General features: G+C 62.6%; 7 protein-coding genes across 7 annotated transcripts; 4 read left to right on the top strand and 3 right to left on the bottom strand.

Annotated features, from left to right (window-relative positions):
• Positions 1–378: 378 nt before the first annotated feature.
• On the top strand, positions 379–3700 carry Q8F55_000684 (uncharacterized protein; the record flags this gene model as incomplete). Its single annotated transcript, XM_069349335.1, has 2 exons — positions 379–441; positions 494–3700. 2 exons carry the CDS (start codon positions 379–381, stop codon positions 3698–3700), a joined length of 3270 nt encoding a protein of 1089 aa, XP_069212879.1.
• Q8F55_000685 (uncharacterized protein) lies at positions 3622–4554 on the bottom strand (the record flags this gene model as incomplete). Its single annotated transcript, XM_069349336.1, has 3 exons — positions 3622–3629; positions 4018–4202; positions 4248–4554. The coding sequence occupies 2 exons, from the start codon at positions 4552–4554 to the stop codon at positions 4072–4074; spliced, it is 438 nt and encodes a 145-aa protein (XP_069212880.1). The 3' UTR covers positions 3622–3629; positions 4018–4071.
• Positions 4555–5005: 451 nt separating this feature from the next.
• On the top strand, positions 5006–6064 carry Q8F55_000686 (uncharacterized protein; the record flags this gene model as incomplete). Its single annotated transcript, XM_069349337.1, has 5 exons — positions 5006–5135; positions 5172–5260; positions 5295–5378; positions 5424–5976; positions 6027–6064. The coding sequence occupies 5 exons, from the start codon at positions 5006–5008 to the stop codon at positions 6062–6064; spliced, it is 894 nt and encodes a 297-aa protein (XP_069212881.1).
• A 632-nt stretch (positions 6065–6696) lies between these two features.
• Positions 6697–9043, top strand: Q8F55_000687 (uncharacterized protein; the record flags this gene model as incomplete). Its single annotated transcript, XM_069349338.1, has 5 exons — positions 6697–6737; positions 6813–7098; positions 7184–8092; positions 8139–8547; positions 8592–9043. The coding sequence occupies 5 exons, from the start codon at positions 6697–6699 to the stop codon at positions 9041–9043; spliced, it is 2097 nt and encodes a 698-aa protein (XP_069212882.1).
• Positions 9044–9420: 377 nt separating this feature from the next.
• Q8F55_000688 (uncharacterized protein) lies at positions 9421–14492 on the bottom strand (the record flags this gene model as incomplete). The annotated part of the gene is made up of 6 exons (XM_069349339.1): positions 9421–12656; positions 12705–12875; positions 12925–13248; positions 13296–14073; positions 14130–14229; positions 14416–14492. The coding sequence occupies 6 exons, from the start codon at positions 14490–14492 to the stop codon at positions 9421–9423; spliced, it is 4686 nt and encodes a 1561-aa protein (XP_069212883.1).
• Positions 14493–16159: 1667 nt separating this feature from the next.
• On the bottom strand, positions 16160–20732 carry Q8F55_000689 (uncharacterized protein; the record flags this gene model as incomplete). Its single annotated transcript, XM_069349340.1, has 4 exons — positions 16160–17827; positions 17868–19069; positions 19109–19160; positions 19458–20732. 4 exons carry the CDS (start codon positions 20730–20732, stop codon positions 16160–16162), a joined length of 4197 nt encoding a protein of 1398 aa, XP_069212884.1.
• A 973-nt stretch (positions 20733–21705) lies between these two features.
• Q8F55_000690 (uncharacterized protein) lies at positions 21706–24788 on the top strand (the record flags this gene model as incomplete). Its single annotated transcript, XM_069349341.1, has 6 exons — positions 21706–21875; positions 21924–22276; positions 22317–22935; positions 22976–23267; positions 23306–23791; positions 23835–24788. 6 exons carry the CDS (start codon positions 21706–21708, stop codon positions 24786–24788), a joined length of 2874 nt encoding a protein of 957 aa, XP_069212885.1.
• Positions 24789–24981: the final 193 nt, after the last annotated feature.

Below are 24981 nucleotides of genomic sequence, written 5' to 3' on the forward strand. Positions count from 1 at the left end.
TACGCGCGCATGGCCGAGTCGCAAGTGTTTTGACATTGTCGTCGTCGTCTCATCCATTCATCCATCCACCATCCAAACCTGTTTTCATTCCCACCTGGTCGGGTAGAGCATTGAGCAACAGCCACCACCGCGCGGCCACGGCTCGACTCTCTCCACTCTCGCGTGCTCGCTCTTCGCGACGCGCACCGACCGTCGTCACTCCTTTAACACACACTGAGGCCCTACTCCGCCACCCCGCCGCCCTGTCAACAACATCAACCTTCCCCCCCTTCGCCCTTCGCCCCCGGTCAGCTTTGACACTTTACTCGTGCGAGCTCCACTACAACCAACGACTCCCCGCGCCGAGGAGAATCCAGACTCTGCGCTGCGCTGCGCACAATGTCCGCTCCCGTAGAGACGGACACGCGCAGGGCGCAAAAAGTGACGGCGGCCAAGAAGAAGGTTGGTTGATGGCAGACGACGTCGACATGGACACACTAACTAACCCTTGCAGTTGAAACAGTTTCGCGCTGCTCGAGCTGTTCACTCGCTCACCCCGTCATGGGATGACCCGTACTCGTCGCCCATGGACGACGCCGGCCTGCCGACGCCCTTGAACGCAAGTACGATCGAGAACGCTGCGACCCTTCCCCGGAGAATGCCTAGCTACACAAAGGCCGATCTCGACGCGACCATTCGTGGCGACATGCCTTCCTTCAGGACTCAGCGGCATTCGCGTAGTGACAGCAGAACAGGAGAACATCGTCGTCAGCTGTCGTCGTTTTCCTTCTCTCGCCCACTGAGCACGTCTTCCCGACCGTCGATCGCGGGGGTGTTTGACGATGTCGTCGAGGGGTCCAACCACTCGACATCGCACAGCGTGGACCTTGGAGACGACGGCCCTGCTGCGCCAAATCCAGGCGCTACTCCCACTATCCACACTGTGCAGCTGGTCCTAGAGCGGGATGAGCAGGAGATCACTGCCGTCAAGGCTCGCATGGGAGCCTTCACCTTTGGATCAAAACCTGCTCCAGGACATCAAAGACTGCTCCCATCGGTCGAGCTGCGCGACTCGTTTCCACCTCCCCATTCCCGAACATCCCCACGAACATCCCCTCCACTTCCGTTCAACTTCCCCGCGTCGCTGGGCGCTCCAACCTCGTCGACGTCGCCCGCACCTTCGACTTCAAGATCAAATTCCCCACCTCAACCGACGCAGCAACGAAGGCGTCATTCTCACAACCGCTCTGAATCCATCTCTCTTCCCAACCTCAAGCTGGGCCGCCCTTCCTCCCTCGGCGTTTCTTCTCCAGTCTTCCCCCCATCCCCTTCCACGCCCGAGCCTTCGTCGCGCTCGTCGCGCTTCCATGCCGCCCTCAATGGAAGCCGTCTCAAGTTCGAGCCCAGCGACAAGGAAAAGGAGGAGTCTCGCCGCCGGGCGCTAGACAAGCTCACTGGCAGTGTGCGAGTCGAAGAACCTCGGTACAGCGCCATCACGTTGCCCGACTTTGACGATGACGACGACGACATGTCGATCACATCTTCACGGCCGCCGTCGGGTACCGTCAACTCTACTGCGTCATCCAGCAGGCCTTCCTCCATTACCGGCCCGTCCACGAACGGCTCGTTCAACGGATCGGCAACGTCCCCATTACCCTGGTCGGGCTTTGAGGACACGGACAGGTGGAGCTACCCCCAGCGCTTCGACGCCAAGGACGAGGCGGCGGCGTTCGCTTTCGACGTGTCTGGGCCCACCAAGACGTCTTCTGTGCTTCTCAACTCGCATCTTGGTGTCTTGACCGAAGAGGATGAGACCGAGTCGGACACTGCGGAAGACACTGACAACCGCCCTTCGACGACCTCCTCATTCGCAGATGCGCCTTCGCTCACCGATGACGAAAGCGCTGCTACTTCTGGTCCCACGCCATCGAAGCTCAGGGAGCTCCACCTTGTGTCGTCCGTTTCGTCGGCGGGTTCGCGGCGGAGCTCCGTCCCCGACGTCCGCGAAGGATTCGCGCGTGCGCTCGCCCAGTCTCGGGAAACGCCTACCAAGGGCTACGGCACCATCGGACGTGGACGGCCACGGCCACTCGGCCTCGAGGGCGTCACGTCTCTCTCACTCGGCTCGGTGGTGTCTGCTCCCAGCCCTGTCAAGGGTGCAAGAGCAAGAGGAGTTGCCGGTCCCGCTGGTCGCCGTGTGGGGCAGCCAGGCTCTCGCTCGAGTTCGATCTCGTACAAGAGAGACGAAAGCGGGAGTAACTCGTCGCGTGACCTCTCACGAGGCCCAACTTCGCCTCCACCAATGTCCGATGTCAGCTCGCCGACATACACGCACTCCCCGCTTGGCGACTGGCAGTCGCGTTCGATCGGCCGGCCTTGTCCTCGCCCGCGCAGCCTTGTCCAGGGCTTGGGCGGGACTTCGGGTCGCGTCCTCGGTGAAGTCGAGGAGGAAGCTCCCGAGTCCCCCACGATCGACTTTCGCCCGCCGTACGACGCTCGCGACGACGGCGTGTCCAATGGACGTGCGAGCACGGAGGCGTCGCGCGACAGTGTCGACGATACGGCGGCGTGGCAATCCAACCGCCATGACAGCTGGCCAGCTAGCCAGCGCGACAGCTGGACGGCGAGTGCGAGCAGACGGGACAGCCGAGACCGCCTGGACGCCGAGATGGAGCGCGAGGCTCTTCGCGACGACGTCGACATGTGGCGCAGGCGGTGCCGCACACTGGAGGACAAGCTGGAGTCGGAGCGCCGCGACGCCGCCGTGTTGCGTGAGCGGGTTCGGAAGCTTGGCGACCGTCTCCTTTCGGTCTCGAACACTGCACCGAGCAACCCTGCTGCCGATGAGCGCCACCTCGTTGCCGAGATGAGGGACCAGATCTTCAGCCTCACCGCGGCCTTGGAGCGTGAGAGAAAGGACAAGCTCGAAGCGCAGGCCCGAATCGCCGAGTTGCAGACGAACATTGATGCGTTCAAGACGCCTCAAGTGTCGACCAACTCGTTACCGGCGACGCCCAAGTCGCGTCCCCACCGGCCTCCTTCGCTTTCGCTCAGGACACCGCCTCATGCGGCTACACCTCCGGGCGCCAAGTACGCCGATGCGGATGAGCCCGAACATGAGGCCACCCCACCGTCTGCCGATGACCCCAGCTACCACCGCATGAAGGGCTGGGGATTTCCTCGTGGTCGCATCGACCGGTCTGAGCGCGACGCCAAGGCCGAGTCGTTCTTCGGGCTGTCGCGCCCTCGCGCCGTGCGAGCAGGTGGCAGTGGCTCTGGACTCGGCCTCGCCTGGCCCAACACGCCTGCCGACGGCGAGTTCGACCTTCCCCCGTTTGTTGTCAACGCGGATAACAGCTCGTTTGTTGTTCCGGTGTCTCCCACGGAGGCGTCACCCGAGCCCACTGTGCGGATCGAACCTCCTGTTCGCATTGTTCCCCATCGCGGCGTCGACGCGACCCCGCCCCGCCCTCCTGCCAGTGCCCTGTCTTTTCTATCCGACTATCTGCCTCTGCCGCGTGCGACGCCGCCGAGCGCGTCGAGCGGCCCGATTCCGCGCATCTCGATTACGCCGTCGTCCGTGTCGCCAAAGCGGCGGCTTGCGCACCTGCCCGCGTACGAGTTCTCTGCCGAGATGGCGAGTGCGGCGCGTACGTCGTGCGACGTTGACTTTGCGCCGCACGGGTGCAAGCGGTGCACGGGTGAGATTATCATCCTTTAGCATGGCCGACGCCTCGAGGGTGTCTGGCGTTGGACAATCTTTTGGTTTTATTTGTCAACAATTGTATTAGCACGTATACCCGTGTGTATATGCCATAGTAGGCCAGGCGAGCCGAGTCGCGCAGCGACGAGGCGGAGGCGGGGGTGTCGCAGCCGGGTCAGTTGTGTCGCAGTTGGGTCAGCTGTGTCGAACGGCTAGTTGGTGCGGCCAAGTGCCCCGCCGTCAGTCTGTGGTGAGCAGAAGCCTCGCACCCAGTCGCTGCACCGCTGTGCCAGCTCCCTCGCCAATGGGTACAGTGTGCATGCCATGCAGGATATCGTGTTGCCGGTGTCGGCGGCGCTCGCTCCGGGCTCAGCCTCGCAGCCGGCGGCCTACGCCTCGCCGCACTTGGGCTGCTGGCCTCTCCGCTTGCCGCGGTTGGGGAACGGCGTCGTGGGGAGCACGACGGGCTTCTTGATGTCCTCGTTGTCTCCAATCTCCGTGTCGTTGGTGACGCGGAGCTCTGGCGGCGTCAGCGTTGCGTCGCTCTCGACCCCCAAGCACGCACTGTAAGTCCCCGAGGCCTCGTCCAGCCGCCCCTGCACGACGTTGCGCCGCAAGAAGAGCGCGACCTCGTTCCACTCGGCGATGCGCTTGGCCAGCTCAGCCTCGCTCGACAGGTCGGGCGCCTCCCCCTCCAGCGGGGGCGGGGGCGGCCGCGCGCCGGTAAGCGTTGGGCTGAGGAAGACGCCGCGCACCGTCGTGACCATGGCCGCGTGCCGCTCCGGGTCGTTGTGGAATGTCTGGCGCGAGGCGCGGAGCACGCTGCGGTAGGCGCTGCGCGCGGGCGCGCGGAGGGCTGCTGGGATGGCCATGGTGTGGTTTTGTTTTGTTTGATGTGTCGGTCGGCGAGATGACTTTTGTCGTGGGTTTGTGCCAAGTGGCCGAGCGGAGGCAATCGGAGCGAGCTGGCGGGCCTGGGTGGGTTGGCCTGGGTGAGAGGTGCCACTGTCCGCACACAATGCCGTGTGCCGACCATCGCACGCTGGCACGCTTCTCCGCACTGCCTGCTTTGTCTGGCCGGTGAGAAGCACAATAAGCACAATGTACTCCCCCCCCCCCTGCATGCTCTTCTCTCACACAATGCATGCGCAGCGCAGCACAATACCCCGCCGCATGCGCACAACCCCCCAGCTCATGTAATCACGTGACTCGGCCGAAGCCGAGCGAGCCAAGTGCGTCTTGCGTCCGTCGTGCTGCTCGGCGACGCACCGGGCAACCAAGTACTTGCCGCCGTTGGCGTTTCCCCTCTGCACCTCACACACCATGGCCACCGACCTCCTGGGCTCCCTGCCGACCGGCACATTCGCGCTCGAGCTCGCGCCGAGCGCGCGTGCGCTGCTCGGCAAGCGGCGCGCCCCGCCCAACGACGACGACGAGCTGCTCGCGCTGAGATGTGCGTCGCTGCTTTGGGGGTGTACTGACGGCCCAGACAAGTTCAAGCCTGTTTCTGTCGCGCCAGAGACGCCGGGCGCGCTCGACTATGCCAATACCGGCCGCGTGCTGGCCTTCGACCTGCCCGTGGGTGCGTGGGAAGGGGCGCTGCTGACACCAGTCTGGCGGGCACCAGGTGTTCGATATCCGCGAGGAGGCGAGCAAGGCGCGCGAGTGTGCGCTGGTGTGGGACGAGCAGCGTAGTGTGCGTTGTTGGACCTATTGGTCGCGATACTCATGCCTACCGTAGACATTCGTGCTTCACTCCCTCCCAACCACCCTCAACCTCGCCGTCAACCGCACCCTCTCCCCCGCGTGGCCCGAGGGCCGCGTCCCCGCGCCATCACTCGCCCCCGAGTCGCCGCCACGCGCCAAGAAGCCCCGCGCCCCATCACCCCGGCCCGAGGCGTCGGCCGCCGCCGCCGCCGCTGTGCGCAAGCAGCTGCCGAACAGCGTGCTGCCCGCTGCGCCGGCAAAGCCGAAGCGTGCGCCGGCCAAGAAGAAGGCCGCAGCGCCAAAGGCGTCGCCCGCAAAGCCCAAGGCGGCGCCCAAGAAGCGGGGCGGCAAGGCCGCTGCTGCCGCCGCTGTGCCCGCGTCAAAGGTCAAGAGCGAGGAGTTTATCGAAGACTCGGACGACGACGCGGGCGACGACGACGGCATGGACGAGTTTGCAAACATGCTCGGCGAGGCCGTCGAGCAGGCCGCGTCGACAAAGCTCGCCGGCTACGACGACGATGACGACGACGACGACGTGGAAGAGGACGAGGACGACGAGCTCGGCGGCGCCCACTTTGCTGGATATCGTGGGTAGCGTCTCGTACGAGGCATGAGATCTGCCACTGACACGCTGCAGAGCCCACCGCCGAGGCCGACGACGTCGAGTGGATCTAACTGCAGCCCCGCCGACCTATAGACTAGACCTAATCACCATTTCATTACATTCGCCGCGGGCCGCGGGGCGGTGCGAGCAGAGCTTTGTACTGTGCATGTAGGATAGTAGAGTGGACGGCGCGGCGCGGCGGTGCCGATGAGTGGGTGCTGGCTGGCTGGCGCTGACTGTGCCGGCTGTGTGCAGTATGAGTCAGTGGTGGCGTAGACTGCGGAGGCCGGATGCGTTGGGTGGGTGGGTGTAAGGCGAGGGGCCGGCGGCGGCGTGGGTGGCACTTGTCCAGTCGCCGGGGCAACGACCACCACCAGGGCCAAATGCATCCGTCGGCCGGCCTTGAGCCACCCACCCACTACAACGCAAACCCGCAGCGACTCCCTCTCCCTCCTCCTCATATCAGTCCCATCTCATCTTTGCCCCTTCTCACCCTCTCGCTCCACAGCACAAACCGCATCACTCGCGTCTACCGCTCGTCCCCTACCCCGCGCAAAGCGACACCGCGACACCGCGCCCCCCACCCGACTCGCCGCGCACTAGTGCCTCGGTTTCCCACCCCCAACGCCCGCTCCAACACGGTTTGCCGTCGGCGACAGCACGCCTCCAACTTGCCTTAACGACCCGCACATAGCACCCCGCCATGGCCGCCATCGCGCTGAGCCAGTGGTACTCGAACTCGAGGTGGGTTGGGCGCCGCAGGGGTGTTTTGGCGCCCCCGAGTGCCGGAACACACGCCAGTCGATACTGACAAAGCAGCGGCGGGCCCGTCGCGCGCCAGCGCTCCCGCTCGACCTCGGTCCTCGTACCCGCCGGACGCATGTCTGTCTACTACCCCACCGTCCAGCAGACGGTCGTCGTCGACGCCGGACTGCCGGCCGGCACGGCCGAGGCCAAGGACGACTCAAAGACCCGCCGCAGAGAGACAATCTTTGGACCCGACGTCGGAGACGATGACCAGCCCGGATGGACGACGCCAGAGGAGGGCAACAAGGTGTCGGTCGACGTTGTCAAGCGCTGGGTCGACCGCGCAAAGAGTGAAGAGGTACGTGGTTGGGTGCTGCATATGCCGCAGACGTCGGCGCGCGCGACGCCGACGCACTCCCCACAGAATTCAACTGACCATCCAGGGCCTGCATGCCACAACGACACTCCAAGCACTCGTCAACCTCAAGCGCCCGACGCTCTTGCTTCAGCAACTGCCCGTCCCGCAGACCAGAGATCAGTCCGCCGACATTACGCCCGTCGGGCCCACGCCGCCTCTCCACCTGCTCAAGTTCAACTATGACGCCATGACCCCCAAGGTGAACATCACGCTGTCGGTGCACCAGCCTCTCCCCACCCCCGCGTCGTCGTCGTCCGAGCACCTCGCACCGGAGCCCCCGCGTGTCATCTACACGGGCATTCACCCCGGCGGCTTCAACCAGACCTTCCAGCTGCCGGCGACTGCCGCTCTCGACCTCACATCGGCCATCGCCCCGACCCCGCCTGCGGCTCCCGGCACTCCCGATGGCGACGACAAGTCGGTCAAGACCCCCGGTGAGGGTGAGGGTAACACCCCTAGCGAGGAGATGAGCCGCTCGTCGGCCGACCGCGCCCACCAGCACTCATCGACCACGCCCGACCTCGCCGCCATTCCCGAGTTCCCCAGCACGTCGGCAGAGGCTGCTGCCGCTGCTGAGCGCGAGGAGCGCCCGCCCCGTCGATTCGGCATCTTCCCCCGCCGTTCGCGCCGCCCCGCCGACGTAGAGAGCGGCGACATTGAGCTTGCCAACGCCACGGCGACCGCCCCCGCCACACCTGCCGAGGACATCCAGGAGAAGCCCGAGGAGCCCAAGCCCGAGGAGCCCGAGTACGGTCTGCGTCTCCTGATCCGCATCGAGGCCGCCGGCCCCGAGGGCCAGACGCTGCGTCGCCGCAACGCGCAGCTCACGCACATTCTCATCAGCGGAATGTGGGTGCCCGACGCTGGCTCGACCCCGCAGGAGGGCCCCGGCAAGCGCGTCTGGGTCATCAAGGTTGTCCGCCGCGAAGCATTGGTGCGTTCTATTTTGGTTGCATCGGAAGCAAGACTAACCGTCGTAGATCGGGTCTCACTCGTTCCTGCTCAAGGAAATTTACGGCCTGTCGTCTACTTCGACCTCGTCAGAGCCTGCGTCATATCCTCCCACCGCCGCGGACCCATATGCGTCAACACCAAACGAGTGCATCGTCTGTCTGACGAGCCCCCGTGACGTTGTCCTTCTCCCCTGCAGGCATCTCGTCGTGTGCCGCGACTGTGCCGTCGGCATGGTCGAGTTTGGTGCCGGTGGCAGAGTGGCCAGACGCGAGGAGCCCGCCGCCGATGCCGCCGCCGGCCCTGCTGGCAACGGTGCTGCCGCCGAGACGACGGTGATTGATGGCGGCGCTGCTGCCGCCCCGGCCCCCGCGCCGGCGCCTGCACCGCGCCGCAAGAAGAAGGCCAAGGGATGGTACTGCCCCGTGTGTCGTCAGCGTACGTGGCCCGGCGCGTCGCGTTACTCCCGCTTACATGCCCAGCATACACGTCTCTCCTGCGTCTCGCGCTGCCCGCGTCCAAGGCACCCGCGACGCCAGACGATGACGGCACGGTGCCGCTCGCCCGCGCGCCCAGTATCGCCTCGGTGCGCACCACGCGCTCGGTGAGGAGTGTTGCCCCGACGCTGCCACCCGGCGCCGAGGAGATGCTCGCGCGTCTGCCCCCCGGCGCCGAGGAGCACGGGCACGACCACGACCACGACCACGATGACGACGAGGAAGAGGACGCAGTTCCCGAGGCCGAGAGGCCGCAGTTTGTCGAGCAGGCACCGAAGAACGAGGTCGACGCCGCTGAGCGTGGCGAAGCGCCAGTTGACGCCGCCGTCGCTGCTACCGAGGCGCTTACCATTTCACCTCAAGCGCCTGCCGCCGCCCCTCCTGCCGAGGCCGACGTCACGGACGCCGCGGCCGCCCCGGCACCAAAGCAGGCCTAAGCGGCCGTCGATCCATGACATATCTGTACCTATTTATCGCTGCGTAATCTTAGCCCTTGTCTCGATGGTTGTTAGCCTGTCTCGCTCGTATTGTGATGTACCAGTTGCACGCAAACACGCAATCATGCAAGCACACAGCACGCAAGCACGCAGGTAATGCATTAGGCGGAACAGGGATACAAATCGAGAGGTTGTAGTCGCCGCCGCCGCCGGAGACGGACGTTGCACCACAGCCTCTCGTTCTCATACGGAATCACGTCTTATCGTAGTCCATGGTCGTGGCACCATTATCACTCGTCGCGGTCTCCACTATCATGCGAAGGGGGTATACACCTCGCTATGCTCGTATGCTATGTGCGGTTCATCGTTCGTGCCGTTCAATTCAACCAGTCGCCAGAGTAGGACGACGAGTTGCGTTGGTGGTTGCCAACGTCGTTGAGCGCGGCCGCAGCCTGGACGGCAGCGCCAGTGAAGGGGTTGTTTGATTTCGGCGACGTCGAGTGGTTGATGGTTAATGGCGCAGTCTTGTGGGCCGTGCCGTTGGCACCGGCGTGCGCGCCAGTGTGCTCGAGAACGTGGTCGTCGTTGTGGAACATCGGCAGCTCGACGTCGGTGTGCGCGTCAGGTGACCGTGCCCGTTCCCACTGCTTGAGCTCGTTTGTAAACTTGTCAAACACGGTTGAAGTGACACCGTCGGTCGACGCGCTCGAGTGGCGGCGGAGCCCAATCCTCTCTCCACCATCGTCGCTGCCGAGGTGGATACCCGACTGGTTCATCTCCAGCAACGTGTCGATGCGGTGCTGGCACTGCGCAACCTCGTCCCGGAGGGCCTCATTGTCGCGCTCGGCCTCCTCGCTGCGCATGCGCAGTAAGTCGACCTCACGCTGGCGCGCGTTGAGAACGTCCTGAGACGCCTGGAGCTCCTGCTGGAGACTGACGTATTGGCTCTGGAGCGTGTTGAGGCGACGGTGAAGCTCGCCCTCGGAAACAGAGGGAGTGCTACGGCCGCTGATGCCACGCGCACCAGGCTCGGTCGACCCAGCGCGGCCGCGGTAGCCGTCGAGTTCGGCAATCAGCTGGCTGTTGGTCGTCTTCTGCTTGTTGAGCTCGTCCTTCATGCGCTTGAGCATCTTCTCGGTACCCTTGACGTAGCGGACAGCAGTCTGGTAGTCGCCCTCGAGAGCCGCCATCTTCTCCTTGTGCTGCGCCTCGACTTCGTGCAGACGGCGCTCGGCCTCGATTGCCCGGCGATCAGAGTCGCTGGGAGGGGTAGGCGAGCGCATAGAGGCCGCACTAGGGCTGCGAGTGTCCTTGACACGCTCAACGAGCCGTCCAAGGGACTCGACCTTGTCCTCGGCCTCTTGGCAGCGACGAGTGAGCTCGTCGATCTCACGCTGGGCACTCTCGTGCGCGCGAGACTTGTCGCGAAGCTGCGTCTCCAGCTCACGCGAGCTGGGAGTCTCGAGCGAGTCGAGGTCCGCGTCCGACACGTTGACGCCCTGTTCACCAAGGTGCTTGCGCAGCAAGGAGACACGAGTCTGCAACTCGGTGACGGCCTGGTCGCGCTCGCGGAGCTCGGCATCCTTGGCGGCGTAGAGGTCGCGGTACTTTGCAATCTCCTTCTGCGTAGCAAGGAGCTTGGTGCGGTGCTGGCGCATCTCTCCACGAAGGGCCTTGTGGGTGGTCTCGATCTCGCGCGCCTTTTGCTGGTGGGTCGAAGCCGCCAACTCGGTCGCGTCGACGCGCTGGCCGGCCTCGCGCAGAAGCTTGAGCAGAGACGATTTCTCCTCTTCCAAAGCGCGCAGCTGGTCCTGATGGCCCTTGATAGAGCGCTCATTGTCGCCATTGACACTGCGGCTCGACTCGAGAAGCTCGCCGAGGCGGCCGGCGGTGACGGCGCGCAACGATGTGACCTCCTCAATCGACTTGGTGTGGAGGCCTTCCACCTCCACAGCACGCTGCCTGGCGTCGTCGGCCTCCTTTGTCTTGGCCTCGAGCTCGTGACGAGCCTCGGCCAATTCCTTCTCAAGCTGAACGATCTGTTCCCGGGAGCTCGCGTGAAGCTCCTCGAGCTCGGCGGAACGAACTCCAGCGGCGACGAGAGACGCCTGCGCAGCCTCAATGAGCTGCAGGTGCTCGTCGTGCTTGCCGGTGATGTCGTCGAGCTGACTCCTGAACTGGTTTCGCTCAGACTCGCGCTGTTGAAGGTTCGAAGTGGCGGTGATGAAGCGCTCGGTGAGGTCGCGGGATTGCTTGTCCTGGGTAGCCGACTGTTGACGCAAGTCTTCGAGCTCCTCGAGAAGTTGGGCATGTGCCTCCTCGGCCTGCTCTGCACGCTGCAGAGTCTCTGCCTCGCGTTCCTCGGCGGTCGAGTTGACCTCGCGCAGATGAGCCAGGTCCGTCTTGGCTCGTTCAAGCTCGAGGTGCGAGGCCGTCTGCTCGTTGGCACTCGCTTCCAGCTGACGTTCAAGGTCGGCAATGCGGTCAGCCTCGACGCGACTGAGGTCGACTGTCGAACCGGTTTCGAGGGCAGCTGCTTTTGCGCGGTAGTACGCAGCTTCCTGCAGAGCCGATTTCTGGAGTCGTTCGGCATCCTGAATCTTGTCGCTGGCGACGCGCATCTGGGTGGCCACATCGTTCTGAAGATTGGCCTTGTCCTGTTTCATCTGCACGAGGGCGTCGACGAGCTGGCGCACCGTCTCATTGTCCGCAACAATGTCGCCGGTTGGAACGTCGACCGCCTCTTCCTCGGCAACAAAGCCTTGCTGAACCGCGCGGCTGAGCACGACACGCATGGCGGCTTCGCGGCGCTTGGCCCCATCCGCCTCTGTCTCTCGTGCCTTGAGCTCACGGAGTAAGTCGGCTGTGCCCGCAATCGAGTTGGGGCGGTTGCCGACAATGGAGCCCGGGCGGCCTAAGAACGAAGCAGGGCGGCCAGCGTTGATCGAGTTGGGACGGCTTCCAGAGTTGGGCGAACGTCCACCAAAGTAGAACGCGTCAGGCGGCAGGGCCGGGCGGTCAAGGCCTTCACCGTTGCGTAGTTGAGGGGGAGGCGAACGCGTGTTTCTAACGTTGGGGTGGATCGTATGGCTGGTGACATGGGCCTGAGGAGAGGTGGGGCTGCTGATCCCGTTCGGCGTGACGACGCGATCCGTCGCGGGGCTAGACACGGCCGTTCCATTCGCGCTAGTGATGATGACCGGCGGTGACATGGCACGACGGAACTCCTCGTCACCCTCCCGGCGGGGCCTCTGCGGCGGCACGCCGTTCGGGTTCGGGTTCGGGTTCGGGCGGGGCGGGCCCGAGTCCTGAGACTCGGACCTCGGCGTGTGTCTAGACTGAACTGAACCCGTTTCGTTGGCGATGATCAGAGGACGGGGCTCTGAAGCAATGACAGAAGGTGAGATGGAGCGCGAAAGGTTGTCGTAGGAGCGAGAGAATTGAGCCATGGACGCGCCGCCTGGGCCGCCTGAGAGTTGGGAGGGGCCACCATAAGGTCCTGGGGCAGTCCCTGGGCGGCCGCCCACATCCGAGGTGGTACGAGGACGGGTGATAGCTGTGGCTGGAGTCGAGCCACGAGCCGATGGGTTGTCGGCTGGGTACTTGATCTTGGCTAGAGTATGTCAGCATGGTGGGATCTCTGGGCTGCGATTCAACTCACTGGTATCAAGGACGTGGACAAGGTTAGGGTCGTCACGGACGTTGGTTGGAGTGGGCGCAAGGTTGGACTCTCCTCCAACAACAAACACCTTGCCGTGTGCCGCACAGAGGCTATGGCCAGACTTGGCCATTGGGGACGGGCCCATGTTTTGGAACATGTACCAGCGTTGATCTGGGTATGATTAGTTCTGCTGACCCTTGCGCTATGCCACTCGACTTACTTGAGATCCTGAACGCAGCAAGGTCTCCAAGGTCCTTGCCATGGACATCTCGGCCACCAAACACATAGATGACATCGTCGACGATAGCGGCGGCGTGGCCCTCACGAGGAATGGGGATGTAGCCGATGCACTCGAGCTCCGACCAGGCGCCAGTGGTAATGTCGAATGACCACGAGTCGTTGTAGTGGTAGTCTCCATCGGTACCGCCGAACAGGTAGAGCTTGTTGCGCAGTGGCACGAGAGTGTGGCCGGTACGGGCGAGAGGCGCTGGCGACGAGTAGCTTACGCGCTCCCACTGATACCTCTGAACGCCGTCCTTGCCCACTGTGACAACTGTCAGCACTGGCCATGCGGCCCCTTTGCAGACTTACGCTGGCTAACGTCAAAGGCCCAAAGATCGTCCAGATTACGGCAGTCAACATGGCCGCCATGAACGTAGAAGGTGTTGCCGATCATGCAGGCAGCATGACCGTAGCGCCCGCTTGGTCCAGCCAGAACGGGCACGCGAGTCCACTCCTGCGTGCGGAGGTCGAGAAGGTAGAGACCATCGTCCTGCTTGTCGGTCTCTGTGAGCTTGGTGTCACCACCAAAGACGAGCATGACTCTGTCGGCAATGGCGCTGACATGGCCGATACGGGCCAGAGGGGCGTCTCCGCGCGTCTTGACGAGCTGGAGCGAACAGTCGCGCACGTCGAGGCTCCACAGGTCGTTGTGTGCCCTGTCGTGAGCCAAGCCGCCAAACAAGAGCATGTGGCCCGAGTGAGATGGGTATGAGGGGACACTGAGGCCATATCTGGGGAAGGGCGATGTCGGCGTCGAGGCTGGCGCTGTCGGGGGAGGCTGGTACAGTCTGAGCGTCCGTGTCGACCATGGGTAACCCGGTCCCGACGCCGCTCCAGGGGGAAGGTTGGAGGACGATTGAGACGACTGAGAGGGGGGCCCAGTGGGGCCGTTGGGTCCAACGAGAACGGACGACGTCGCAAGCGGAGACGGGCCGTTGAACGGGGGAGCAGCGCCGGGAAGGTGGGACCCGCCGAGCGAGGTCGTTGACGGATGGCCAACTCCAAAGTTGTAGGCGGGACCAGGCGAGTTGCGACCGGACGACCCGTCGACGAGGATGCCCTGCGGAGCCGGGTAAGGCATCTGCTGCTAGTGGAAGGTCAGCGCCGGGTCGCGTCGCGGCGGGCCTATCCCATCCCACTCACATTTGTCAACCGACGGGGGTTCGGGTTGGGGTTCGCCGGGTTGAACGCAGCAGCGGCATCCTGGCCAGCCGCCGCCATGGCCTGCATCATTGGCGGCGCTCTGTGTGTGTGTTAGCGGAGGGTTCCTTTCTAGTGTGTGATGGCGCGCCGCCGCGGGGGGGAGAGCTTGGAAGGGGGTGTGGGGGACGAGTCGAGGGCAGAGACGCTGCCCCAGAGACTATCCACAAGAAAACGAACCCGACGCCGACGACACAAGTGATGGCTGATGGACAAAAGGCAAACTCACTGGACGGGCGGACTATTGGTCGGGGAGCGCGCGCCATGCTCGCGCTCCTTGCTGGCCTTCTTCTTGAAGATGGCCATTGTCGGCGTGCGATGGTGGGCCGGTGGATGGCAGTATCACTTGGTGATTGCGCGATGGCACCGAGGACCTGGTCGAGACGCGCCGGACGGAGTGGTGCGCTGCGACGCGTAGAGAGCGGGTCTTTGGTGCGTGGCTGGCGCGAGTGGGCGGCTGTTGATGGTGTAGGATCAACAGGGGCAGGCCCGGGACGTGTTCATGAACCGGATGGTCGTGTACGAGTAGGCTGAGCGAGGGGAGCGAAGTTGAGTGAAGGTTGTCGTTGTCGCTCGACTGTCGCCAGTGTCGTCGAGTGTGGGCGGGCCGTGCACGTCGAGAGTGCGTGTTTGGGCGGCCGGTCGTGACGGGCGGGGGCTGGGGGGCAGGGCGGGGCGGGGCAATCTCTCGTGTGTGTGCGTGCGCCGTGTATTTGTAAAACGGCGTGTGTGCTTGCTTGCTTTGCTGTTTGTGGATGCAATCAATGCGCGTCCAGATTGCAATGCACAAAAGAGGGCGAGAGTTGAAGAAGAGCAACGACACGAGACTCGACGCAAAGGTAGATGAAAGTGAAAGGAAGGGGAGGGGGACCAAGGGACGACGACTGGCAGGCAGCGCGCCAGCAGAGGGGGGAAGGCAGGCGGCGCGGCGGCGGGTGAGACGAGACAATGGGCGGGTCGTCGTCGGGTAACTTGAACGCGCCTAGTTGCTCTACTGAATAAAAAAAAAGTCACAGCGACAAGACACGACTCTGATTCAACGCGCAGGCCACAATGTTGTTGTTGGATTCGCGACGCGATGCGATGCGATGCGTAGAGATGAGCGAGGCCGCAGAGTGTCCAGGATAGGAAGGAGGCAGCGAGACAAGGGGTGGGCCGGGGGGGTGGGGGGAGGTAGGTCCGGCGTATGAGGAAGATTCTGTGGCGTGGCTGGCTGGCTGGGCTGGCTGGGCGGGTTGGCGGGTCGTGTCGCGTTGCATACATAGTGAGCATTAGACTCGTCGCTGCCAGGCGGGCCTCTACTCGTCCAGGGCCTACACACCCAGGCCAGGGTCAAACGTGTTGGTCGTCTGCATGCGGCTCTCTTGCGCGTTTGAGCACGCCTGGCACCCCCCCTCTTCCCCTCTCGGCATGCGGTGGCACCAGACTCGCACACTGGTAGTCGTCATGTGCGCGCCGTATGCAGTGGCACAGAGCCGCCGCCGCCAGCTGGCCCACCCGCGCATCCATCCATCCCTGACCCTTAACTCTACTTTATCCTGCACCCGGCCTCCCCGACAGAACAGCCAGGCAGGCAGCCTTGGACTGGTCGCCAGGCACGCCGCCCCAGGCTCACTCGCGCACATCTGCACCAGGATGCTGGCTTCTGCCCACGACGCGTCGTCTACAGGACATGGCGCTCCCGCGTTGCTCTGCACTAACGCACAACCGCCCACACACTGCCAAAGAACATCACAACAACACCAACAAGGTACAGTGTACCACGCGCTCCCTCGGAGCCTCGGAGAAAGACAGACAGAGAGAACAACATGCAGTAAGAAACACGCAAGCAGAAGCAACACCAGCAGCACCAGATCCTACCTGTCCCGCCGGAACCCTGGACTTATCCACATTGTCTCCATGCCTTCCCTTCCTATGCTATTAAACAACAGTTGATGCCCAGTATTGATTCGAAAACTTCTCCCGTCGCCGCCTCACAATCTGCGGTCATGCATCATCGCCTTGAGGCCAGCAGACCGCAGAGGCGGCTGTTGCTGGAGGTGGTTGGGGTTGGCGCCGGCCTGGCGGTGGGCGCCAGGCTCAGTCCCGCTTTGCAGGAGCTCCAGCACGCCAGGAAGGAGGCTGTTCTGCCGGCAGACCAGGATGAGCTCCTTGCCAGTCTGCACCTCCACCATGCCACTCTGACGGTCAGAGTGGTGGCCACGTGTCGGGTGCAGTGGGCCGAGGACGGCCTCCTCGTTGGCCGCCTTGGCCGCATACGCAATGCTGACACTGCCCGCTCGAGCAGTGCGAGATGGCGTGTTGGCACCCGAGCCGATTGGCTTGGCCGGAGCTGCCTTCTCCTCCGGCGCGATAAGAGCGTCGCGCAGGACGTGAAGGCTGACCGTCTCCGCCGCACGGCGGGTCCGGGCAGCGACGCTGCTCTCGTCCCCAGCGTGCTTCGCCTCGGTCGTCAACTGCACTTGGCGAGTGAGCATGCTTGCCCAGCGCTGGCGTGTAGCGGCGTCGGCGACCGAGAAGCAGTACTTGCGCTTCATGCCGAGATGCGACAAGAACGATACTTGGAATGTGTGGCGCATAAACGCTCTCTCGACGTGGAACGTTCTCGTGTTGCCAATGTCGGCGTAGTACGCGGCCGTGGCGCCAATGCGGTCAAACAGAAGCGACTTTGTGCCAAGAGACACGCCCCTAACGGTAAACGACTCTTCGTGGGAGCCCGCAAAGCTGAGAACCGGAGGGTTGAACTCGAGTCCCTCGCCGAGGAGCCGGATCTTGAGAGCCGGGTCGGGCTTGGGGATCGTGACGTAGATCGGTTCGGACCATTCGCCAAATGTAACCTTTGTCGTGACCTGAGGCTTGGTGACAGACACCTCGCGACGGAGGTACGCCTCATGCGAGGCCAAGGCTTGCACCAACTTGCTTCCTCGAATAGAAGTGTAGATGGCTCCCAGGTACTCTTCAGAGACGACACCACGGGGGTCTTTGATTTTGAAGGCACTGATGAACGTGTCCTTGGAGATCGCGTGGTTGGGGAAAGCAAAGCCGAACGTCGAGTAGAGCATGTCATTGAGCTCCAAGATGGCGAGGACGAGATCGCCTGCGAGGACCTCATCGTACGACACGATGTGTTGGTTTGCTTTGTAGTAGCCCTTGGCGAAGCCACGCAGGAGAGCCTCAGCCGCGGCGATGTCGGTTGGCAGCCGGAGGCTGAGGAGGAACATCCGTAGCGCATCGTCGATAGGCACCTCGGCAAAGTGGAAGCGGTCCATGAACGCTAGAAGCAGCTTCTCATCGGTCGCAAGAAGTGTGCCGATCTGTGTCTTGTCGAGATCGGCCGTCTTGAAGATGAGGTTTGCCAGTGTCGCAGAGTCAATAGTTGGGTTGCTGCGCTCGACAAGCTGCCGCACTGCTTGGACGGGGTCCTCGGCAAAGTGCTTGATAAACTGTTGCACGGCCGGGTGCTGCGGTGGCTCGGTGGTGGGCTCATCGGCGATACCGCTAACCACAAGTTTGTCCAAGCTGACGATTGACTTGACCACAAACTTCATGTCCAAGTTTGCAGTCGGGTGGCCTGAAGGCATCAATGGCTTGGCAATGACGAGAATGTCGTTGAAGAGTAGCAGGTATCGGTCCTTGACAGTCTGATATCGTCAGCACTTGTGTCGACCTTGCCAAGCTTACATTGACGTTGACCACCTGTAGCACTTGCTGCGCAAGCAGAAGCTTCCTCGGTGGGTCGTCCAGCAAATTCGCCTGGGCGGGATCTTGGCCCGAAACCGTAAGCAAGTTATCCATGCGGTTGAGGACGTCCGTGGAGGTTTGTGAGAGCCCGGGAGGCGCAACCAGGTGGCCCGTTGGCTCGACGATCGTTGCAGAGTTTGACGATGTCACTTCGATAGGTGGCGGCGGTGCTCTACGGCGGTTCGTCAAGAACTGGCTACCGGGCTCTTGGTGGGCTCCACGAGGCGCAGAACGGTTGGCTTCTGGGGACGCCGTGCGGTCAGCTCTCGGTGTTGACAGAATGAAAGGGTCTTGTTCCTCAGCCGCTGGGGTTTCATTGACGATCCGCATCGATCCGTTGCGGTTGTCTTCACTGTGCTGGCGGCTGTGCTGGCCGTCCGACTGGCTGGTCCGCGAACCGCTGCCATTCGACGAGCGTGTCGACCCCCCGAGGGTCCTCAGCCAGCCTCGCTTCGAGTCACTGCGCGTTGTCTCTGCGCCTTGGGGTGATGTGACACGCGACTGAGGCTCCACAGGCTGCAGGTGTCGGTTGTCATGCTGTTGCTTCTGCTCAAAGGTGGCAATGCCTGGGAACGGCGACAACTTCGAGTTGTGGATGCGAGGATCGTTGGCGGTCGCTCGAGGAAGGAAGCTGACAGGTCCACTCGACGACAGCTGGTGTTGAATGAGAAGGTTGTTCGCATCCTCGGCCGGGCTTGGCGACGCTGCTCCGCTCTGGAGATGTCTGTCATTGTGATGAGCTGATTCGCGCACAGCACTTGGGCTTCTGCTGTGGCGAGTCGATGTGTCCGAGGGGCGCCTACCCGGACCACTTGGTGGGAAGCCACGCGGGCTGGTGGGTGGGCTGGTGGCTTGGCTACTGGCCCGACTGATGCTGCCCTTGCGAATGGCGGTGATGGCACGGCCCATCTTCGAAGAGACACTGGTCGACTTTTGAAGGTACCGAGAGTCGACGGGCACTTCACGGTCTTCGGGGCCACTGACCTCCTCCCACGACATGGTGCTTACATCCCGCCTGTGCGTGGAGGCAGGGGCTCGCTCGTCCTCGCTGACATCGCGGCTGCTGTCTTGCGGGTCGTGATGCGACGCGTATCCCTTGTACACTTGCGTGAGCGGGGTGCCTTCCCTGGACGGAGTAGTAGCTAGATTGTCAGCATACGATCTAGTGGAAGACAACTCACCACGTAGCCTCTCTGGAGTGAGGTGTTCACCACTGCCATTCTCCTGCAGCTGCTGAGGTGGGCCACCGAAGGGATCATGTGGAGCGGCCCCGTGGCTGGGATTCCTCGAGTGCAGATTGCTGCCAGTCGAAGTCGCGTCACTCAGGACGGACTCGCGTGCCATGACTGTCGAGCCAGACGAGGTCGACTCATGGGTCTGATGGCGACTTTGCGTGGCAAACGGTGGCGCGGGGGGATGCAATGAAGTTTGATCTGCGGTTGAGAGAAGCCCGGTTTGTTGTTGTCTCGCAAAGGCTCCCGTGTGGCTTAGCTCCGATCCATCTTCCGGCACTGGGCTCGGTAGCGTAACTTCGGGACTGGGCTCCACAACATTGTCACGAGCCGTGCGGCTTGACAAGCTGCGGCGGAGGTGCGACTCGTACTCGAATGCTTCGCCATCAGAGCGCTCGGTGCTGCGAGAAGGTGTACGGTCAGGGACGGCCAAAAGTTCTCGACCCAGTTGTCTGGGAGGCGTTGGTGCCGCAGGCAGCTCTGGAGGGGGCGTTGCGAGCTCTGGGCCAGGTGACCCGTTGGAATCCCAGTCGTATGTGTTGTCGACGATCTTTGTTGATAAGCCCCTGGTGCGTCGGCGCTCAACCCAGAGGTTGCGGACTTCAGCTTCCTCCTTCTGGCGGGCTTGACGGCGCTCGGCGAGGCGCTCGACCATTCGTCGTCCAACGGCACTTCGTCGTTCCTCGCCCATGTTCGAGGAAGACACCGTAAAGCTGCGCTGAAGACGCGGGCGGGGCACATCGAAGGCAGTGTCGGGGATGGGCGCAGAAGGCACAACCGCATCGTCGACTGTGGCAGGTTGATCGTTGGGAAGGCCGAACATGCGAGGGACACCAATTGTGCCCGATCGGAAGAGCGATCGCGCTGGTCCGGGCTCTCCTAGCGTCACGTCCTCTTCCGAGGACAATGGTGTGCCGACATTTGTGCTTCTGGTAGGCGTGACTGAGCTCTTGCCTCCGGTCAGCTTGTCCATTGCCTTTGCGCGTGCCGCAGCCGAGTTTGAGCGCGACAGATTACGGAGGTCCCCGAGGGAAGGCAGAGGGCTCGGCGTGTTGCGGCCAGCGCCAGTCGGCGTCGCAAGGTGAGCCGGGAACGAGCTAGGGGGCGCTGCAGGACTGATTGACGGCAGATACGACTGGGCGAGCTGGTAGGCAGCCCAGTCGGTACCCGGTGCGACAGGCGAGGGTTGCGCAGTGTAGAATGGCGATGCCGTAGCTGATCCGTACGCATACGGTGGAGTCGGGATGTGGTACGACGACGACGCAGAGACGGAGCGCTGCATCGACACGTCTACCGGAAAGGCGCTCCCTGGTGAGGGAGAGAGTAGCTCCTCGTCGCCATAGTCGTTGAGGAGCCGAGTCGGCGAAGGGGTGGAATCGTCGGCGCCGACAGGGACGTCTGCCAAGACAGCCACGGTCGGCGCGGCAACTGCAGAGCCGTTCTTGTGTTCTGCCTGTCGCCGACCATCTGGGGTGCGAGGGAGGGAAGCGGCCCGCTTGAGCTTTGCAATGGCCTGCGAGCGAATTTCTGCGTTGGGTGACGGTCCCGCATACTGCGCTGGCGGGCTGGACATTGCAGCTGGCCGGGCGTCTCAAAAGTCGGGACCGGGATGCGTGTCTAGGACTTGATGGTGGTCGAGAGGGTTGTGTGAGACAAGCGTGATGCTCAGGAAAGGTCGAGGGGGGTATCAAGTGTCACGACGAGTGAGACATGAGCAGTTGCTGGTGGTCGTTGTTGCTGGTGGTGCTGGCTGCTGGATAAAAGTGAGAAGGTGTCGTGTCGTGACGACTTCTTTGTCGGCTTGGCTTTTGTACTGGGGCGCCGGTGCGCGTTTTGTGCAAAGATAGGGGGGCGTGAGATGCGTGCGGTGCGTGTCTGTGTGCGTGCGTGCGTGCGAGATGCGTGTGCGTCAAAGTGTGTGCGTGATATGGGATGGGGGCGTTGAGTGTGTGTGTCTCTGTCGGTCTCGGCGAGGAAGGCTGAAGCGAGCTCGTCGATGGATGGTGGAGAGGGGTGGTAGCCGGTTGGGGGGTGGGGGTTGGGTGCCGGCCGGGGGCCTCTTGCCAGAAGAAGGTATGAGTTGTGAAAGCCAGTTACGACACTGCGGGGCGAGCGAAGAACAGACACGAGCGAGCCAGACGAGAGATCGAGAGAAATGCAATGCGCACGATCTTAACGAGCCTTTGTCGTCGTCGTCGTCGCCAGCCAGCCAGCCAGCGTGACACTCTTCCACCCACCCACGACCTTGCCGGCTCAGGTCCAAGCGCGGCAAGAGGCAGCCTTCCCTCACTTGGGCGGCCCGGCCCACCACCCAGCTGCCCGCACACCTGAACCTCCACCAAGCCGCACCACGACAACGGGAGTATTCTCACGTGGCACGTCAATGACTGCCGGACTGCCCCTCCCAACTTCGAGCCACAGAAGACAAGAGATCCAAGAGATCCAGCAGCGAGCAGCTCGTCACAACCCTACAATCAACAACCTACAATCACACCGTCTCTGACCGGTATCCTCTTCGCTTTCGATTCTGAAGAGCAGATCCGGTCATGATCACTCTCACTCCCCTGTCGGCATCCGCCTCTTCGGCATCGAGCTCAGAGCCAGTATCCTATTTCCTCGAGCTCGACAATGCCCGCATCCTCCTGGACATGGGCCAGCGAGACTTTCGCGCCAGCCAAGAGTCGGGAAACTGGGAGTACGAGAACAAGATTAGAGAGTGCGTGGTTCCAGTTTGATGGTGGCGATGTGGCTGACTTGGTGGCAGACTCGCGCCGACTCTTTCCCTCGTCCTCCTGTCGCACTCCCCTGCGAGCTATCTCGGCCTGTACGCCTATGCGCGCGCTCACTGGGGCCTCAAGTGCCCCGTATACGCGACTCAGCCGACTGTTGAAATGGGTCGTGTAGTTGCGCTTGCCGATGCGGAAAGCTGGCGATCAGAGTGCCCGGTTCCAGAGGCAGAGGTGGAGGAAGGTGTTGCCGACGCTGAGCAAGAGGACGCCGGCTCGTCCAAGGTCCGGAAGCCTTTGCGTGGGCCGTTTGTTCCGACAAAAGATGAGATTCACGAGGCGTTTGACTGGATCAAGGCGACTCGATACAACCAGCCATTGCATCTTGGCGGTGAGGAAATCGTCCGCGGGGATGATGCTGACTTCGCCAGGCGACATTTCCCATCTGCTCTTGACCCCCTTCCCCTCGGGCCATGTTCTCGGTGGCACGTTGTTCAAGATTCGTTCCCCGACGTCGGGAACTGTGCTCTATGCGGTCGGCATGAACCACACCAAGGACCTCCATCTTGACGGCATGGTGTCTGGACAGGGAGGCCTGAATGACTACGCCGAGGACATTGGCCGGCCAGACCTTCTGATCGTTGAGGGAGACCGCACCCTTGTGGTCAGCCCGAAGCTCAAGGACCGCCGAGCTGCCATTCTGAATCAAATCTCCTACACGCTCGAGTCTGGCCACTCGGTTCTCCTTCCCTGCGACCCCTCTCCCCGATTGCTAGAGCTTCTTGTTCTCCTGGACCAACACTGGGCATTCAAGCTGAATCCAGCATCCAGGAAGCCGGGCCAGCCTATGGTTCCCTGGAACTTCCCGCTGTGTGTGGTCAGCAGAACATACCAAGACATGGTCTCATTTGCGCGTTCCTTGGTCGAATGGATGGGTACGGCCGTCAGGGAGAATGGCGGTGTGGATGTTGTGGCGTCCAAGAGGGGTGGCAAGAGGAATCGCCGCCAGGTAATGAACATGGGATCCGAGTATGGAGTCCTCGACTTTACGTGAGTATCAACGACGAGGTGCATTATTGACCGATTTCAGCCACGTCAAGTTCTTCTCGTCCCCAGCCGAGCTCCGCGAGGCCTTCCCCGGCGACAGGCCAAAAGTCGTCCTTGCCATCCCACCAACAATGTCGCACGGACCCTCGCGAAGCCTGTTCACTGAGATGGGAAGCAAGCCCGGAAACCTCGTGCTCCTGACCAACCGAGGAGAGGACCAGACTCTTGCCCGCGACTTGTTCAACCGATGGGAGAGTCAGCAGGCGGATGCCTCCAAGTGGGGTCACGGCGGTATTGGAGCAATCAAGAGCTTGTCCGGGCCTCTGGCCCTCGAGGTGAGTTGTATTCACAAGCGGTGACTGACGCCATCCAGATGGACTCAAAGGTGCCTCTCTCGGGAGCAGAGCTGGAGGCATACGAGGAGGAGGAGCGGCTCAAGAAGGAGCGTGAGGCAGCTCAAAAGGCTGCATTGGACCGCTCCCATCGAATGCTCGAGGCCGACGACCTGGAGTCCGACTCGGAGTCTGAGGGCGAGGAGGACGACGCGGCGGACGGAATCGTTCTCACACGCACCGAGGGTGCCAACGCCTTTGCGGGTGACAGCGAAGATATCCGTACGATGAGTTTCGACATTTTCGTCAAGGGCCAGCAGATGCGTACCGGCCGCAACACGGCTGCTGGAGAAATGGCCCGTTTCCGTATGTTCCCCTTCATCGCCAAGGGTCGCAATGTCGACTCTTACGGCGAGGGCCTCGATATTGGACAGTGGGTCCGCAAGGGTCGAGAGATTGAGGAGGAGGGTGAGACGGAGGAGGTCAGAGAGGCGAAGCGGAGAAAGCTCGAGGACGAGGAGAAGGCTGTAAGTGAAACGGAAGTGTATTGTTCATCACTGACGACCGTAGCTCGAGGTGCAGGAGCCCCCATCAAAGTTTGTCAGCGAGGAAGTGACTATCGACCTGCACGCTTCGATCGAGTTTGTCGACATGGATGGTCTCATGGACGGCCAGGCTACCAAGACTATCATCGCCAAGCTCCAGCCACGCAAGCTGGTCGTTGTCAAGTCGGATGCCAAGTCGACACAAGCATTGCTCGACTTCTTCAAGTCATCGGCCTCGATCACCGACGACGTCTTCCACCCTGGCCTCAACGAGACACTCCGCATTGGTGAACATGTCCAGAGCTATTCGCTCCAGCTTGGAGACAGTATCTCAGCCTTGCTGAGCGGGAAATGGTCCAAATTCGAGGGTTACGACGTTGCCATGGTCGACGGCAAGCTGGCGTACGCATCTGGCTCGACTGTGCCACTGCTCGAGGCTCCGTTTGTCCAGCTCGCCCCCGCCCAACCGGAAGTCAAGGCAGAGGAGGAGGTGCAGGAGGGCGCCAAGGTTGAGGTGATCGAGGAGGTGGCGGAGGATGCTGCAGAGAAGCCCGAGGGCGGGGAAGAGGACGTGCCTATGGCTGAGGCGGAGGTGGTCGAGGTCAAGGTTGAGGAGCCCGCGCCCGAGCCTGAGCCAATCGCCGTGTCCGAGGCTGGGTCCGAGATCAAGGCAGTCGCCAAGCCTGCCGGCTCCAGGACAGCACCCCTTCCATCATCACTGTTCATTGGCGACCTCCGCCTCGTGGACCTCAAAAGGCGACTTGGCGAGCAGTCGATCCCGGCTGAGTTTGCGGGAGAAGGTGTTCTCGTTTGTGGCGAGGGCATTGGCAAGTCGGAGGGCAAGAAGGAGGGCAGTGGCCAGATTGTGGCTGTGCGCAAGCTTGCCGAGGGCCAGGTCGTCATCGAGGGCGCCATCAGCAAGACGTACTTTAGCGTTCGCAAGGAGCTCTACGCGAGCTTTGCGCAGGTCACCTTGTAATAGACGAGTAGAATGCAAGTGTACCAGTAGGGCACGGGCGGGGGGCGAGGGAGGGGGGTTGACCGTGCAGACGGTGCCGCCCTGAGACACCAGGTGAAGGAGTTGCTGGCATAGAGTCGCGTGTTCTTTACAGAGCAGAGCAGGCTCGCAATCTGCGCGCGCCGTGCCGTATGCATGCACGAACTGACCTCAA

The sequence above is a fragment of the Vanrija albida genome, assembly GCF_041260175.1.
Source record: "Vanrija albida strain AlHP1 chromosome Unknown contig_1, whole genome shotgun sequence".
Lineage (NCBI taxonomy): Eukaryota > Fungi > Basidiomycota > Tremellomycetes > Trichosporonales > Trichosporonaceae > Vanrija > Vanrija albida.